The 16,447-nt window shown below is 43.9% G+C and overlaps 1 protein-coding gene across 3 annotated transcripts in view; it reads right to left on the bottom strand.

Annotated features, from left to right (window-relative positions):
- Window positions 1-14,672, bottom strand: part of STOX2 (storkhead box 2) — a 192,134-nt gene extending 177,462 nt beyond the window's left edge. For all 3 annotated transcript variants that reach the window (XM_045552437.1, XM_045552433.1, XM_045552436.1), the window contains exon 1: window positions 14,250-14,672. In XM_045552437.1, coding sequence (XP_045408393.1) covers window positions 14,250-14,601 — 352 coding nt within the window. In that variant the 5' untranslated portion in view covers window positions 14,602-14,672. The remainder of the gene's footprint in view (window positions 1-14,249) is intronic.
- Window positions 14,673-16,447: the final 1,775 nt, after the last annotated feature.

The raw sequence follows: 16,447 nt of genomic DNA on the forward strand, positions 1-16,447 counted from the left end.
ATACGTATGCCAAAATTCACATTCTCTGAGCACTCCAAATCTCAACTGTATCGTAAAAGCATTTTCTGGAACATTTGCTTACCCTATTTGAGAGCATAACCTTGCCACCTTCTCTTCCAGGGGCCGTTTGCATGGAAAAATAGCACAGCCCTAAAGCCAGCAAGTCAAATGGAGGAAGAACTGTATTTTCCTACCTGTGATTTACTATGGCAGTATTTCTCAAGCTTTCTCAACCCATGCCTCCTTTTGGTGAACATAAAAAATCTCCTGCTCTCCTTTCATTTTCCCTGAAGTTTCAAAATTAAGTGTGTTAATGAAAAATATCAAAGCGACGATATTTTAAAAGAAAAATATTTATAGTAACCTTGAACCACGCATATTTTTTCTTACCCCATTTTTTTTGAACGCTGAGATTGCTTGCTCACTACAAGTACCATGATAGTTACTTCACAATCACAAGTGTTCACAAGGGTTCTGCTATTTATTTCTATAGACAGGGGCAAAGGGGGAAAAAACAGCCCAGCAAATGTATGTAAATGAAAGACATAAACCTGGAGAAGCATGTGTGCTTGTTTTAACATCAGTAAGGAGATCACCACAGTGATCTGTATAGTATGTCTGACACCTGCGTCCAATCCCTGCTCCCAAACTTCCCTCGGAGCTCTCTTTTCAATAATATCAGTAAGAAGATGTCTCTTTGCACAACCTCGCAAATGCAACTCTCTACCTGTGTCAAGAGTAGACTACCTGAATTCACCCAAACTGGATGAGACGTAACTTCTCAAAAAAAAAAAATCACTTTCAGAAAGTCGTCACAGTGTCATCAAATCGGTGTTTTTTAATTTTAAAAAAATCTGTATGTGTATGAACTATGACGTTGGTCTTTATCACCTGAAATAGCTATTTCTGTATATTCAGAGTTTCAAATCTTTCTACCAAATATATGCTGCCCTGAAAACTTTTTGTAAGTGTAAAGAATTTCGTTTTTTTCCCTAAATTTCCAAAGATAGGGCTATTATGTCTTTCCGCTCATAAATCTGGCAACCGTATTTCCCTCCAAAGGCTCATCAAAGGGTGGACCCTGTCATCAGCATTCAAAGGTTGACAAAGCAAAGCACGTCAGCTGGTGTTGAGCACACAGTTTTGGACACAATGAACCACCTTGTTAGTAAGGATTGAGATCTTCTCCTAGATTCCTGAGCAGTTTTGAAAGCCAGTGTTTTCTACCGACAAGAGTTTAGCCCCCAAAATAGTTGCGTTTTTTTCTCTTTGATACAGTTCATTAGCTTCCAAGAATGTTGACACCATTTCAAAGCTTTAGTGGTGGTCTCTTACCTTCAGAAAACACTACAATCCTTTTTCTTCTCTCATGATTTCAGATATATATTGCACTCACCAGGAGCTGAACACCATTTCTATTATCACACCTAACAGCAAAAGTGATGATTTGATCTGTGGCTACACCAGAAATTCAATAGCTTCGACTAAGTCATCAATTCAGCCAATTCAGCACTTGCCTGTAGAGTTGGACAAAGACATCATCTGGAATTTTTTACCCATTTCCTCTCGAAAGAAGTTTTGGTAGACATAAGAATGCTAGTTTCATGAGAATATCTTTCCTATGAGGACTTTTTGATTTTTTCAATTAAAGGATTATTTAATATAAAAATTTCACAGCTTTTGTGAATTTCTGGTAATATATTCCAATTCCATTTGATCTCATGTGTGGAAGAAAAGTGATTTTTTTCCAAAATAAATAAGTAAATAAACTTCACCGTTTTTAATAAGGTTTTTATGACTAATGCCTAACTAGTATCATTGCTCAGTTAAATTATTTTTTAAAAATATATACAATGTTATCTTATTCTTTACAGTACACATTCATGAACCCACATGTGACAGAAGCCTCATGAAATCACTGGTTATCTTCGGAAATGACCCAGGAATTCTGACAATTGTTTGGCCAGCCTGCAAAGGGAGAAGATGCTGGTGTTGGACACTGGACACTAAGGCTACCCCAAGCATCCACTCACATAACCAAAATTTTTGCTAATTTCACGTCAATAATATTTTTTAAAGTTTTTGAGCATTTCTTTTTAGAATATATACACATACAGCTTGTCTAAATTTTGACATCTTCCTCTGCCTTCCTGAAAGTTAGAATCTTTCAACATCCTTCGTACCACATTGTTATTTCTGCCTCAGGGTGACCAATACGGCAACGTGCAGTGTTAGAGAGACCTGATTAAAAAGATCCTGTGTTTACCTCCACATATTATCACGTGGTTGAACATTAACAACAATATGTCCTGTAATTAATATCTCATTTCACGCTCTTTCCTCTCAACGATGAGAAAAAGAATTCTTCACCACAAAAATGTTCTGCAATCACTGTCCTCTCTTGCTTGTCAAGGAGTGAAACAGAATAGTCTCTCTGGCTTTTCTTACTCATCCATTTGTTTTATTTTCATTTGCTATATAATTCCCAACCTCTCCAAGCTCAGTTTCTTTACCCACAAAATGGGCACACCAAGAGCCTCCTGTAAACATTAAGTGAGAAAATGTATTTGACACAGCGGCCCAAAACACAGTAATCATTCAATACACGGTAATCATCGTTATTCTTTCCTGTTCTCCCCGATGCATCTGGTTTAAGATTTTGTTCCAATTTGTATTGTCATAAGAGATTAAATACATTTCTAAGTAACATTATATATCATAAGTATTTTTCCATGTTGCTTCATAACCTCCATAGACATTTTTAATGGCTGTATAGTATTCCATCCAGTATAGAGAAGGACAATTTACCTAGTATTTTCTACTCATGGCATTTAAGTTACATGCAATTTTTCTTTCTTAAAAATTGTGTAATGGGCCAGGTGCAGTGTGGCTCACACCTGTAATCTTAGCACTTTGGGAAGCTGAGGCAGGAGGATCCCTTGAGGCCAGGAGTTCGAGAACAGCCCGAGCAAGAGTGAGACCCTGTCTCTACAAAAAATAGAAAAATTATCTGGGGGTGGTGGCGTGTACCTGTAGTTCCAGCTACTCAGGAGGCCGAGGCAGAAGGATCACTTGAGCCCAGGGTCTGAGGTTGCAGTGAGCTATGATGACGCCACGGCGCTCTAGTCCATGAGACAGAGCAAGACTCTGTCTCAAAAAAATGTGTAATGAATAGCTTCCCACATGTAGCTCTCTATATTTTGGATTATCTTAGAGACAGTCCTAGAAATAGAATTATTACATCAAACTATGTGAACATTTAGATGGATGTTTGATACATATTGCCAAGATGCTTCCCAAAAAAATTTGTTTTCAATTTACAGTATCATTGGCAATACATTAAGGCATCAGATTTATTTCACCCTTACGAGCACTGTTTTCTTTTCCTCAGTGTTAAAATGGTACCATGTTTTTTAAACTGATCAAACTGATAGTTTGAAAAGCATCAGTCTAAACCATAGGAGGGAATAAAAAGGTAAACAGTCGGATGAAAGCTAGGAAACAAAAGAAATACAAGGAAAAGTAACAAAGAGAATACTTACAATAAGAAGTTTTAAAGAAGAGCAAATATCTCAGTTATTATAGTACATTTAATGGCTCAACATCCCTAAAAAGACTAAGATTCTTGGTAAGGGGTTAAATTTCAAAATTTAACTATATCCTATTTATAAAACACACATTGAAACAAAAAGGTACAATGGATTAAAAAGAAAAAGGTGGCAGTGCTATATCAAGCAAAAAGCAGAGGTGGCAATGTTAATTTTTTAAAACTATTTCATGGTAAAAAGGGATTAGAGAGGACTTTATGCTAAATGTATATTTATATGTATATAAATGTGCATATTCTAAATGTGTATATGTACAATGTATATAAATATATAATTACATGCATGTTTATATAAATACATAATTATATGCATGTCTATAAAAGATAAGATCAACAATAAAGATATGTGTTGGATATCAAAATACATAAAGATAAAACTATTAGTCATACAATGAAAAAAATCACATAATATTTAGAAGACGACTTAAGCATTTATCACAGTCTTTGACAAATAAAACCTATAAAAATGAGGACACAGAAGAATTTAACAATATAAGAAATTTAATCTATATAAATTTAATAACAAAATGTAACACACATAACCTATAAAAAAATTCCTTTTTTTCTCTTCAATCTCTATTAGGCAACAATAAAAATGTCAGTAAATTTGTAAAAAACACATATTATAGAGTCACCACTGACTACTAAAAAATAATATGAGAAATCAATGACAACAGTTTTAAAAAACTCACAATTCCTAGGGGGAACAAGGTAGAAAGGAACTAATCCAACTTAAATATTGGGTCAAAGAAGAAATCAAAATACTATTATTTTTAGTATTTAATTATAAACTATTTAAAAGACCAAAACAATAAGAACATTATAGATCAAAGTTGTACTCAAAAGCAATTTCATAGCTTTAAAGAATTTATATTTTATACCTATACAATACACATGTACTATACAAATTATACAACGCAATATATTTCATTTACAGAACCTGTATTTCATGTTTTTCTCTTCCTTTTTTTTTTTTTTTTTGAGACAGAGTCTCACTCTGTTGTCTGGGCTAGAGTGCCGTGGCATCAGCCTAGCTCACAGCAACCTCAAACTCCTGGACTTGAGCGATCCTCCTGCCTCAGCCTCCTGAGTAGCTGGGACAACAGGCATGCACCACCATGCCTGGCTAATTTTTTTTTCTCTATATATTTTTAGTTGTCCAGATAATTTCTTTCTATTTTTTTAGTAGAGACGGGGTCTCGCTCTTCCTCAGCTGGTCTCGAACTCCTGACCTCGAGCAATCCTCCCACCTCGGCCTCCCAGAGTGCTAGGATTACAGGCATGAGCCACCATGCCCAGCCTGTGTTTTTAATTTTGAAAAAAAGAAAAATTTCTCTGGCAACGTAACCAAAAATAATTGAAATATATTTTACCACACCAAATTATTTTTTTTAACTTCACAAAATTCAAGATAAATAATTCTTTCATACCTAAGACTCTTAGTATAACCTTTTATGCAAAAAATAAAAATACCTAACTAGAAGAAGCAACGTCTTTATATTAGACTAAGTAAAATAATGTCAATAATTTTCTTACTTATAGAATCTGAGAACATGAATGCCATGTAATTCTGAATCCTCAAAAAAGAAAAATAAAACACAGTGAAGAATGATGTGATTAAATGTCCTTCTAACATCACACCCCATTTTATCATTGAAACTATTTTCTCAATATCCTTTACATTGCTCTTTTTTCTAAAATGAAATACTTCTTAGTTGCTTGCAAATTCTTTCTTATCATTACTTACTTTCTCAGGCCCCTATTTGGCAACTCTCTGTATATACGTCTGGTACTGGCACTATCCGGCAGTCATCCGCTCAGCCTGCACTTACAAGTCCTTAGAGCAAGAGCTGGGCTTGCAAGTTACCCAGATGCTCAAGTCCTTCCCTACAGATGCTGGTCTGGCTTCAAATATCAAGACCCCAGTATTCGGCTTAGCACGCTGCAAAATTTATTTGGTGAGATATATTTGTGTGGTTTAAGCAAGCTTCAGAAATCATAATACAAATGAGTCCACATTTGTTTAACATTCAGAAAAAAATTACAGTACAAGAGAAAAAAAAATTAATGCTAGTGAACAAAGCCAAACTTTGTCCAGCAAAAGTGACATGCAGTTGTAAAAAGGTTAACAGCTCAGTCTAGAGTCAGATTGCTGGGTTGAAATTGGAGATTCCTTGCTCACGCAGGGGCTATTCCTCCAACCTCAGTCTCCTCTTCTATAAAACGGAAATAAAAGCAGCACCACCTCTGCAAGCGTGAACTGAGACAACGTACATAAAGTGCCTCCCACAATCCCCCACCCACAGTAAACATTAATAAAAGTTCATTCTTCTTCCTCTTCGCCCTACTCCAATTTCTCCCAACTCTGAAGTAGAGTTAGCAAACATTTAATAAAATGAAGAAGCATATGGCACAAATAGTGCCTCCAGGAAAGTTCTTTTTTCAATAGAAAAGAAATGTTAAAGGTACAAGTAAAAATGAAACCAAGATGCTAGGGTAACCAGCATTACCTGGGAGCAGACAGGGTTTCTAAAGCACTGGGTTCGTTGTCTACATTACTTCATTTTCTACACTAAAAAAGTGCCGCTTTCTACATTTGCTACATTACTTCACAGTCTGCTAACTATTAAAGACTTTCTTTGAACAAACTTTTTTAACAGATTAATAACCAGGGTCTGATGAAAGGAAAGTGATCAACCTAGACAAATTATGCTGGTCACAAAGTCCCCCGTAACAAAAAAAAGAACCATTCCTGTCTCCTGAGGTTCTATATTAACTACAAAGTCAGCAGGCTTCCCAGGGCTTTCCAAGTCGATCAAGACCAAGACACAATGACCCAAAGGGGAAACGATCAGCCATCGGAACCCAGAGGGCCAGGGGTAATCGCGGAGGGAGGGAGGTTGGAGGATCTGGGTGAGCATGGGCAGTATGGCAAGATAACAGGAGAGATGTAACTGTAACCAACGAGATGAAGAATTGGAATTTCCTTCCAGAAGGATGGCAGTGTTCACTGAGCTGTAACATCCTTTCATTTCCTCTGGAGGAGTCCAGAAGTGTCTGGTTTGTTGGCCAGAGAACAGAAATTAAAAAAAAAAAAAAAAAAAGCCAAGGTGAAGGGTCCAGACTGGACAGTTCTTTTCAGACAGTGGGTATAACCTGTGGTCTCTCTGCTACACCACACATATTGAATTCCTTGGTCCCCCCACCCCACGCCCCCACTTGGGGAGATTGGTGAGAGAATGCAGAGAGCTAAGCCCGGCCCCCAGACCTGTTGGACAAGCAGATAAAACTTCCAAGAAAGGGACCTGATTCTCAGCAAGACCCCTTCCAACCTGAGGGCAGCCTGCACCTCTGCATATCCCTGACAGTCCCTGAGGCTTGCAGACAACCCTGCTTCCCTATTCCTCCTCTTTTCTCCCTTGCCATTTCTCAGCTCCCGGTCAGGGGTGTGTCGCCCCTCCCAGGCTCCCATCCCCTCCCCTCACACCCCCTCTGCTGCACCCTCTGCTTCAAGGTCACCTTGAGCCCTCACCTGCCCACCCCATGTTCCCCACACTCAGCCTCACCCAGCTCCATCCACCCACCAGCGCTGCCTAACAAGCAGGAAGTATTAAGAAGCTAAGCAGGGAGGTCAGTGGGTCTGTGACCGCGGGGATAGAGCACAGGTGCCACCTACGGCCATGTTACAGAGAGGGCTTGCTGGCAGCTTTGGCTGACAGATGCTTGGAGGAACTGCAGGACTGTCCCAAGAGTAAGGAGTATCCTAAACGGGTTACACTCAAAGGTTTGGGGTTTCTGGACATAAACAAAATTTTGTTTTGAAAATCGTATCAGCTGTGCTGTTGCCTCTAAACACCCAGACGCTCTCCTCCCTTTTTCAGCATGAAGATGTCAAAAAACCATCTCAGATCCAGGAAGGCCACCTCCAGGTGTGCGGGGCGGTGCTGCTTGTGGGGTTGGTGCTGCCTGCAGGCTTGGTGCTACAGGGCAAGCTTCAGGGGCAGCCTGGAATCTCTCAAGATGACTGTCCTTGAAGGGCATGTGCTGGGCCCTATTGTCCTGGAAATAGACACATAAACAGACCTTTTGTTTCCCAAAATTTCTAGGGGGTTGGGATGAAGGGATCATTACTTACAAGTAGCAAGGCAGAGATGTAATCATAACCTTTTGTTGCAAAGGTTTGAAACAAAAAATTGCCCAAACCTGGAGGGAAAGTGAGGGGTGAGGGAGAGGAGGAGGATGCCTGAGACAGCATTGGGGGAACTGTGGCAGAGACAGAAGGACATGCTGTGAGATGACAGAGTTCTCCAGGAAGCACCCCAATAGGGAACTGCTGCATTTGGAGCCCAGTCTTTGAGCCAGCATCTTCCCCAATTTCCCCGAAGACAGAAGGCTGCCACGATTTCAGAGGGTAAGAAGATGGGATCTCCCAGACTGGATTCTACCCCTTCAAGAAGCCTTTGGTGACTTCCCAGGGACCCTCAGACTCATGAGAAGGAGATTATTTTGGACTTACTACTGACCACCAGCATCCGTGCCCTGCAGATAGACTAAGGGTCACTACGTGCTGCCTACATGTGTGGTATTGGGGGGGGCAGGTGACATTCTAGGTACAGAAATAAGTCATTTTACGACGACAAGTGGGCTCTCATTGTAAAAGATCATATTACAGGGCCTTCACAATACACTGAGAAAACAGAGGCATTTTATCCTGTTTACTTGGGTCTTAGGAGCGAACTCTACAGCACAGAGATATGCTTCCACAGTGGGAGCATCTTAAGAACATCTGAAGGCCTGTGCTCTGCTGGGTGGCGCCTTGCACCATCCCGGGGACCTAAACAGCTGGGTCCGCACTCCTAGAAGGGTTTACCCTCATCTTCAACCCCCGAAGGATGAATCCTCTTCACCTCTTTATGTAAGTCATTTATCAAACTCTTCAAAGAGGTAACACTAGCTCTGGCCACTGACCGTGTCCAACTCTGCTGGTCTCTGTCGAGAAAGATTGACATCATCATAACAAGAGCTGCTACAAACAGCTCCTCTGCTGCCAGTGTGATCCAAGGGAATTAAAAGCTCTTGGCATAGGAGCTTCTCAAAGATACGGATGGAAACATTATTACAGTATATGATATATTAATAGATTAGATCCACAGCTTGTATCTTATCTATACATGTATTTACTCCTCATTGAGATAAATTGTAGCCACATGATTAGTTTCCACAAATTAAGAAATGTGAGCAATTATATCATGTCCATAGCTATAATGCAAGGGTCTAAAACTTATTTTATAAATGTATAAATTGAGCAGAAGGACACAAGTACAGTCTCCAAACTTCAAGTAACCGTGTCCAGGGTCACCTCCAACGAGGCACTGCAGAGCAGTCACTCCAAACGCTGGTTCTAGCATCCAGCTGCCTGGGTCCAGATTCCAGTTCTACCACGTACTAACTAGGCGTCCTTGGGGAAACACTTATTAGCTCTCTGTTCCTCAGTGTCCTCATTTGTAAAATGGTTAAGAACTAATGATACCTAAATAGTACAGGCATCTTAAAGATTAGATTAGGTTATAAAAACAAAATATTTAGAAAATTGTAAGTGATCAATAAATGTTAGCTATTCTGTCAGTTCTCCCTATCACTCTCTAGTCTACCGCCTGCTCAATTTTTACAGCGCTTAACCAGTATCTGAATTTCTTTTTATGATTTTTTGGAGGCAGGGTCTCACTCTCTCACCCAGGCTAGAGTGCAGTGGCATCATAATAGCTCACTGCAATCTCAAACTCCTGGGCTCAAGCGATCCTCCTGCCTCAGCCTCCCGAGTAGCTGGGATTACAGGAGCATGCCACCATGCCCAGCTAATTTTTCTATTTTTTGTAGAGATGGGGTCTTGCTCTGTTGCTCAGGCTGGTCTTGAACTCACGGCCTCAAGCAATCCTCCCGCCTCTATCTCTCAAAGCACTAGGATTACAGCAGCCACCTGTGCCCAGCCCGCTATCTGAAATTCCTATTTCTTTGTTTAGTTTTTTAAATGCCTGTTGTCCCACTAGAGTGGAACCTCCAGACGTACAAGGACTGTGTCTGACTTGTTCTCCACTTCAGTGTCTAGAACACATCCTAGGAAGGGGCAGGGGCTCCAGCTGCTGAATAAATCATTATCTATAATTCAAAAGGCTTGAAAACAACTGTTAAGCTATTCAAGCTATTAGTCTAGGAAAATCATTCAATTTAAGTTGACTTAAATAAGTTCTTGCACTACAATTTTTGGGGGTATACAAACATTTTGGAGTATACAATTTTTTAACAACAATTTTGCCTTGAAAATTTACTACTTGGAGAAACCATTTTAAGAAAGACACTCTTTTTGAGAAAACCAATAAAAATTTTGGAATAGAATAAAATCTTGATGCCCATTATGTTCTAAACAATTTCATAATGTAAAATACAAATTCCAGTTTAAAGTCCAAAGGCATATTTGGTCCTATTTGAACATGTAAAGATCAAATGGGAAAGTGTAAGAAACACTGCAGCGGGCAGACATGACCCCAAACCCATGCTCCCTGAGATCTGAAGTCAGAGTGGGAAACACCCTGGAGCCCCAGGAGGGAGGGGCACCTGTCTCACACAAAGGCCTGAGGGTTTGTGGCTGGGGCAGGAAGGCCCTCTGGACTCCACCAGACTAATGGTGTCTTTCTTAGGTAATAACCCTGGACCGTGTGCCCTTACTGAAGACAGCAAACACTAAAGCAGCACTCAGCATTTCCCTCCATTGCAGTAGACTTTCAGCCGGTGCTCCTGTTTCTAATCCCCTCCAGGCCCCAGAGTTCTCATTATAACACAGATCAAGTCATGTCACTCCCCTCCCTGCTCAACACCCCCAGTGGCTTCTAAATCTTCCCTTCTGGCCCTCGCTCACCTTTCCCTCATCTTATCACCCCAGCCAGTTTCCAAACAAGTTGCAACCTCTCCAACCCCGTGACTTCACTCTGCCTCCCCCCACTCCAGAGAAAGCCCTGTTGGTCTGCAGGCACTCCCACGCAACCCCCACCGCATCAGCACCCCATCCACACCCCATCCACACGAGGCCAAGCTCAAGCCCCATCCCAAGGAAACCTCCCCTCCCTGTTCACAAGGCAGAAGGAACTGAAGGAACTGCTCCTTGCTCTCAAAAAAAAAAAAAAAAAAAAAAATCCTCTAAGCATTTAGCAAGCTCTGTTTCTTGTGTCAGAATCCCCAAAAAGATTGCATGCCTCATCAGTCTTCTTACTCTCAGGAAGGACACAGAGACTGACAGTAGTAAGTACTCGGTAAACATGTATAGGATTTAATTTAATGAGATTTGCTCAAAATATACAGCACAACTTTACAACATGACTAGTTTCCTGCACATACATATGTATCCGCTCTGAGGGTCCTGGAACTCTGAAGTCCAAACTTCTTTTTCTATATGCCCAGAGTGGCTTATTTCTAAGAATGGACTTAAATATTCTAGTAGGTTATTACTAAGTAGAGGATCCAAAGATGTCAAATCAAAACGACTTTTCTTTTGAGTTGTTTAATTCCCTGACTCTTGTTGAATCCAGTCATCATCTCCCGATGTCCAACCCTTTCCTGAAATTTTACAATTGCTTAGAACCATATATTTTTGGAATTACACACACCAAAATGCTTGCAACTTCAACCCAGATGTTTCGAGTTACAAAATAAAATATTAACTCGTGGCAAATCCTGCTATGGAAGCGTAGACTTGCCTCAACTGCGTGGCGGCACTGCCAGCCAAAGGCTCCTGGCCACACCTCTTTGCTGCTCTGGGAGAGCCTCCCCACTCCCCCGTCAGGAGGAGTGAAATCAAGAGACAAGAGACCAAGCAAAGCCTCCTTTCTTCAGTGGCAGGATCTAATGGAACAATTTTATCAGCACTCTCTATGGCAGAATCTAAGAGATCACCTGGAAAACAACACAATTTTGTAAATAATCCTTGTCTACCAAAAGAATAATAAAATTTGAACAGGCATTTGGCTACTGGTTATTTCAGAGGACTATTGGTGACTAATGAGTTTAATTCAAGTTCAACACGTGGGAATGTAATACAAAGCTCATCTATGCGTCTGGGTCTATGGCTGTTTCTCATCCATGAAATAATGAGCTAAAATCACAAAACAATATACAAGGAAATGATAATATAGGTATGTAGTACAGACAGGGGGATCAACTGAAAGGGATGCTGCAAGAAATGTTATTACCAATAATAAAGTATCAAAGATAGCAGCTGATTCTTGTTTTTGTATTCAAATGAGATAGATTCGAAGTCATTCCTATAAGATCACTCTTTGCAGAGTTTTAGCCAGGCTCCCCCAGCACTCTCTTTTAATCCCTGGTCCCATCCCCCACTCCTGCATTTGAACTTGTCATCACGTGTATTATGACTCAGAATAAAAGATTGTGAGCCAGTCTTCATTGGCTCCCAGACTTTGAAATTTCAAAGCCCAATAAAAGATCTGGCAACAAAAAATGAGGAAGACTGCAGCAGACACCAACGTTCCATCAGAGAATCTGCATAGTAGATAAACTCTTTCAAACAATTCAGCGTGTTACCGTCATTACTGAAGCAAACTTGGAATTCCAGTGGAGACACTGAACCCGAGCACAGTTCAAAAGAAAGTTACCACTTGGATCGCAGCAGGTATCACCCTGCTCTTTTATCCGATGCCTTCCCTTTATAAAGAAGGAGTTCCTGAGCTTCCGCTGACCCCACGAGGTAAGGGCTGAGCTGAGTACTAGGGCTGAGCTGGGTACTGCAGCGGCCCTGGCACGCAGGGTCATCTGCCTGTCAGCTGAGTCAGCTCAGGCACCGACCCAAGTCAGGGCAACAATCACTCAGCTCACAGCAATTTGGAGCCTTTAAAAATTGCCAAAATATTTTTCTTTGGTTAATGTGACAGATCACCAATTCCTATGAGCTTATAAATTCTGTTGTAATGAAAAAAATATGAACATACTGAAATATTTACAAATGAAATTATGTTGATATAATGTCTGGGATTTCAGAATAGTGCTGGTAGAGGTGGACAGGGGTGTCAGTGAAGTAAGACTGGCCATGCCATTGATAAATTTCAAAGTGGAATGATGGGTACGTGGGGGTTCAATGTTATATTTTTGAATTATACTACTTTTGTATATGCTTGAAATTTTCCAAAATAAAAAGTAAAAAAGAAGTATGAAATCAAGTTTCAAAGAGAACTATTAAAATGCTGGAGAACTTACATAGTGCATAAAAATGACCCCATATGTCCGTGCGTCCTAATGTGTCACAGTCCCACAGTACAAAAGCCACCCAAGTCTCAGAGGCATTAATCTTGGCCCTTTTACTAAGGCAGCTTAACTACAGGAACTCGGTTGAGGTTTTTGCTAAAGTCAAAAAAAGAGAAAATTAAAGCACCTTTTGAAATTCAGCACAGGTTACAAAACACACAAGATGCAAGCTTTACTGGCTTTTTGTCTACTCAATTCAAAGGAAGCTTTGTAAAGATCTGTGCTATGCAAAAATAGACAAAACACAACACAATTTAAAACGCTATAAATTTGTCATACGCATAGAGGGAGACACATTAGCAGGTAAAAGCTTCGGAGGAAGGCAGCGTAGCAACAGTGGGAAACGAAAAAGGCGGCTTTACAGTTTTTCAGCGTTTGAACTTTTGACCTCCCAAAATGTCACGAAAGAATTTCTAAACCGTGGAACTAGAAAGAATGCTTTCTTCCTTGAAATCGTTTCATAAAGCATTACTATTTATTATGTACGCCTTTAGCCACCGGGCCCAAAGTACAAAACTGAAAAGTGTTTTGTAAAAGCGATGCAAACTGGATTAAGGAAAAAATAAATAAGTAGTGCAATAAAAAAAACAGCAAGTCAAAGCAACGTTACAAGCGCAGCAGCGAACATCGCCTCTTCGGCGGGCTCTGTTCGCCTCTCAACATTTTTTACCCTCCCGTGGAAGATCGGACTTTTTCCTCTGGCCTCTCCGTGTCCCTTCCCCCCTTCGAGCACACAAAACTTGAAAGAGGTACTGGAGGCAAGACAGTTAAGACGAAATCTGCAGCTTTGTCTCGTTCAGCAATGCCGGCGCCTAACACCCAGCCAGCACCGCAGCTGCCGGACGCGTCCCCGAGGTCGCCTCCCCGGGAAAAGACGTCCCAGGCACGGCGCCCCTCGACCCCCCGCCGCCGCCCCTCCCGTTAGAGCCCCGCCGCTACCTGCCGCCGCTACCTGGTCCCGCCGCGCACCTCCCCGCGTCCGCGCGGGGCAGCGCGGAAAAGGCGAGCCCCGCACGCCCGGGCCTCCCGCGCCGCCGCGCCCCCGCCCACCTGGCCGGCCCCAGGCACCGCCCCGCCGGGGCGCGCCGCCAGGGAGGCCCCCGCGGGCCCGCGGGGAGGCGTGTGGGACAGGTACGAGTCCCTCAGGTAGGTGCCAGGAGGTTCCCCGAACCCGCGCTCGCGGAGGGCCGCCGGCCGGAGCGCGGGGCCGGAGGGAGGCGCAGGGCGCCCGGGGAGCCGTGGCGGTGCCCGCGGCGGGGTCGGCGCAGGGCTGGGACCGGGACGGGCTGGGACCAGGACGGGCTGGGACGGGACGGGACGGGACCGCACTCACCCAGGCAGCGGATGTGGAAGCCCGAGGGCGGCCGCAGCGCCCGGCGCGTCCAGCCCTCGCGCAGCGCCTCCAGATGCTCCTCCTTGCCCTGGATCAACAGGACCTGCTCGTCGATCCAGCCCAGGAAGAAGGTCTCTGCCACCGCGGCCGTGACCTTCTTGTTCCAGAAGTGCTGCATGTTCTCGGCTTTGAAATCGGCGAAGATCTCGTAGCCGATGTGGTGCCGGGCGAGCTGCCGGGGCTGGGCCGGGGGCGCGGGCCGGGCTGCCCCGGGCCTGTCCCCCGCCGGCCCCTCGGCCGGGCCCAGGACGATGGCCAACGAGTGAGGGGCAATCTGCAGAAACTCCTCCATCTTCCGAGGCGTCCGCCCCGCGGACCCCGCTCACCGCGGCCGCCGCCCCCCGCCGCTCCCGGGAACAGCCGCCAGAACGTGGCTGCGCGACAAATGGGGAGCGTCAGTGTCGCCCCCGGGCCGGGGCTGACCGCGCCGCCCCCGCCCCCGCGCCCAGCCCCGCGGGCGCCCGGCGCAGCCCCTGGGCGCAGCCCGCAGGGAGCCGAGGCCGTGCGGAGCCCGCTGCGGCCGAGCCCTGGCGCGTTACCTGCAGCTCCGGGCCACCCTCCGGGCACCGCTCATTTTCCAGCGGCAGCACCCCAGCCTCCCTCGGCGCCCGCCCGGGGCGGAGACGCGGCAGGAGGCGGCCGAGGGGGCGGGCAGCGCGCACCGGCCCGGGGAGTCCCCGCGGCTGGACTCGAGGCAGGAATCCCGGGAGTCCGAGGTGGCAGCTGGTGGGGTGGCGTGGACGGCCAGGGCGGGTGCGTTCAGCTGGCGGGCCTCGGGGGAGATCCGAAGGCGGGGGGACGCAAGGGCGACACTTGGAAGGCACCGATTCCGGAGCTGCGAGTGTCGCTCCTCCCCACGCTCCACCCCCGCCCCCACCTCCCACCTCCCGCTGGAACAAGTGGAGTCGCTGACTGGTTAATGACTGTACCCTTGAAAGTGGCTTTGTAAAAAACTTAGCCGACCACAAAAAATTGTCATCAGTCCCTCCTCCCGAACTCTTGTGGAATTCTCCTCTCATATCTCCAGTATATACTGTGGGCCTACCCTGGAGGAAAGCTAATCATTCCCAGCATTACCTAGTAACACTCCGTTCATGAAGGCGTACAGAAATTGACCAGAAAAAGTAACCAATGTGCTTTAAGAAACAAAAAACAACCACAACAGAAAAACTTTGTTAAACTTGTTTCCCTGCAAACTTCTGTTTTGCTTATTTTTTATCAAGAGAGATTAGCAGTTATATATCAAAAGAGGTGATTGTCATAAGAAGCATAGGGGTTAATGCTACATTTACCTAAAGCAGTAGTTGTCAAACTTAAGGGTGCATCACAATTACCTGGGACACTTGTTAAAATACAGGTATCTGGGCCCCAGAGTTTCTGATTCAGTGGCAGGGGGGGTGCGCAGGGGGGTTCACTTAAAATTTTTTTTAATTTCTAACAAATTCCCAGATGCTGCAGCAGCTGCTGCTGGGTTTGGACCACACTTTGAAAAACGATGAACTAGGGAAAATGTCCAATGTAGGCTTGGGGAGTGGAAGGAATAACTGAACTGTTCTCTGCTGGAGTCCTGTGATTTTTATTATCATGAAAAAGTCACTAAAGACCTGGGTTTTAGTCTTACTAGAAGGCTGACCTTGAGCACCTCACTGAACCTCAGTTTCTCTATCTGCAAAATGGAAGTTGTTAAGTCCTGCTCAACCCATGTCGCTGGACCTATGAAAGAATCAAACAAAGAAATGGATATGAAGTCACCTCAGATTATAAACTTTGCCATCAGCATGAGGGTGTTACCACTAGTCACAGACACCAGGTGCTCTTAACCTCAGAGAGCCAAGGACTGGGTCCCGCATGCAGAAAGCCACTGGAGCTGTGCATCCTGCCTGCAGAATATCCCAGGCACCCACCCTGTGGTGAGACCTGTTATTTTCTTGCCTGGCTCTTAGCGCTTGGGCATGAAGCCTCAACTTGTCACTACTGAAATGCCACATTCTTCACCCTCCTTTCCCAGTGCCTGGACTCAGGAGCACAGGAGGTGATGGTGGATGGAAAAATGGAAGAAAGAAACATGTTAAACCTGAGACTTGTAGTTCTTTGCATTTATCTCTTTAATTTATTTTTATTTTGACATAAGTTCAGAT

The sequence above is a fragment of the Lemur catta genome, chromosome 5 (assembly GCF_020740605.2).
Source record: "Lemur catta isolate mLemCat1 chromosome 5, mLemCat1.pri, whole genome shotgun sequence".
Classification (NCBI taxonomy): domain Eukaryota; kingdom Metazoa; phylum Chordata; class Mammalia; order Primates; family Lemuridae; genus Lemur; species Lemur catta.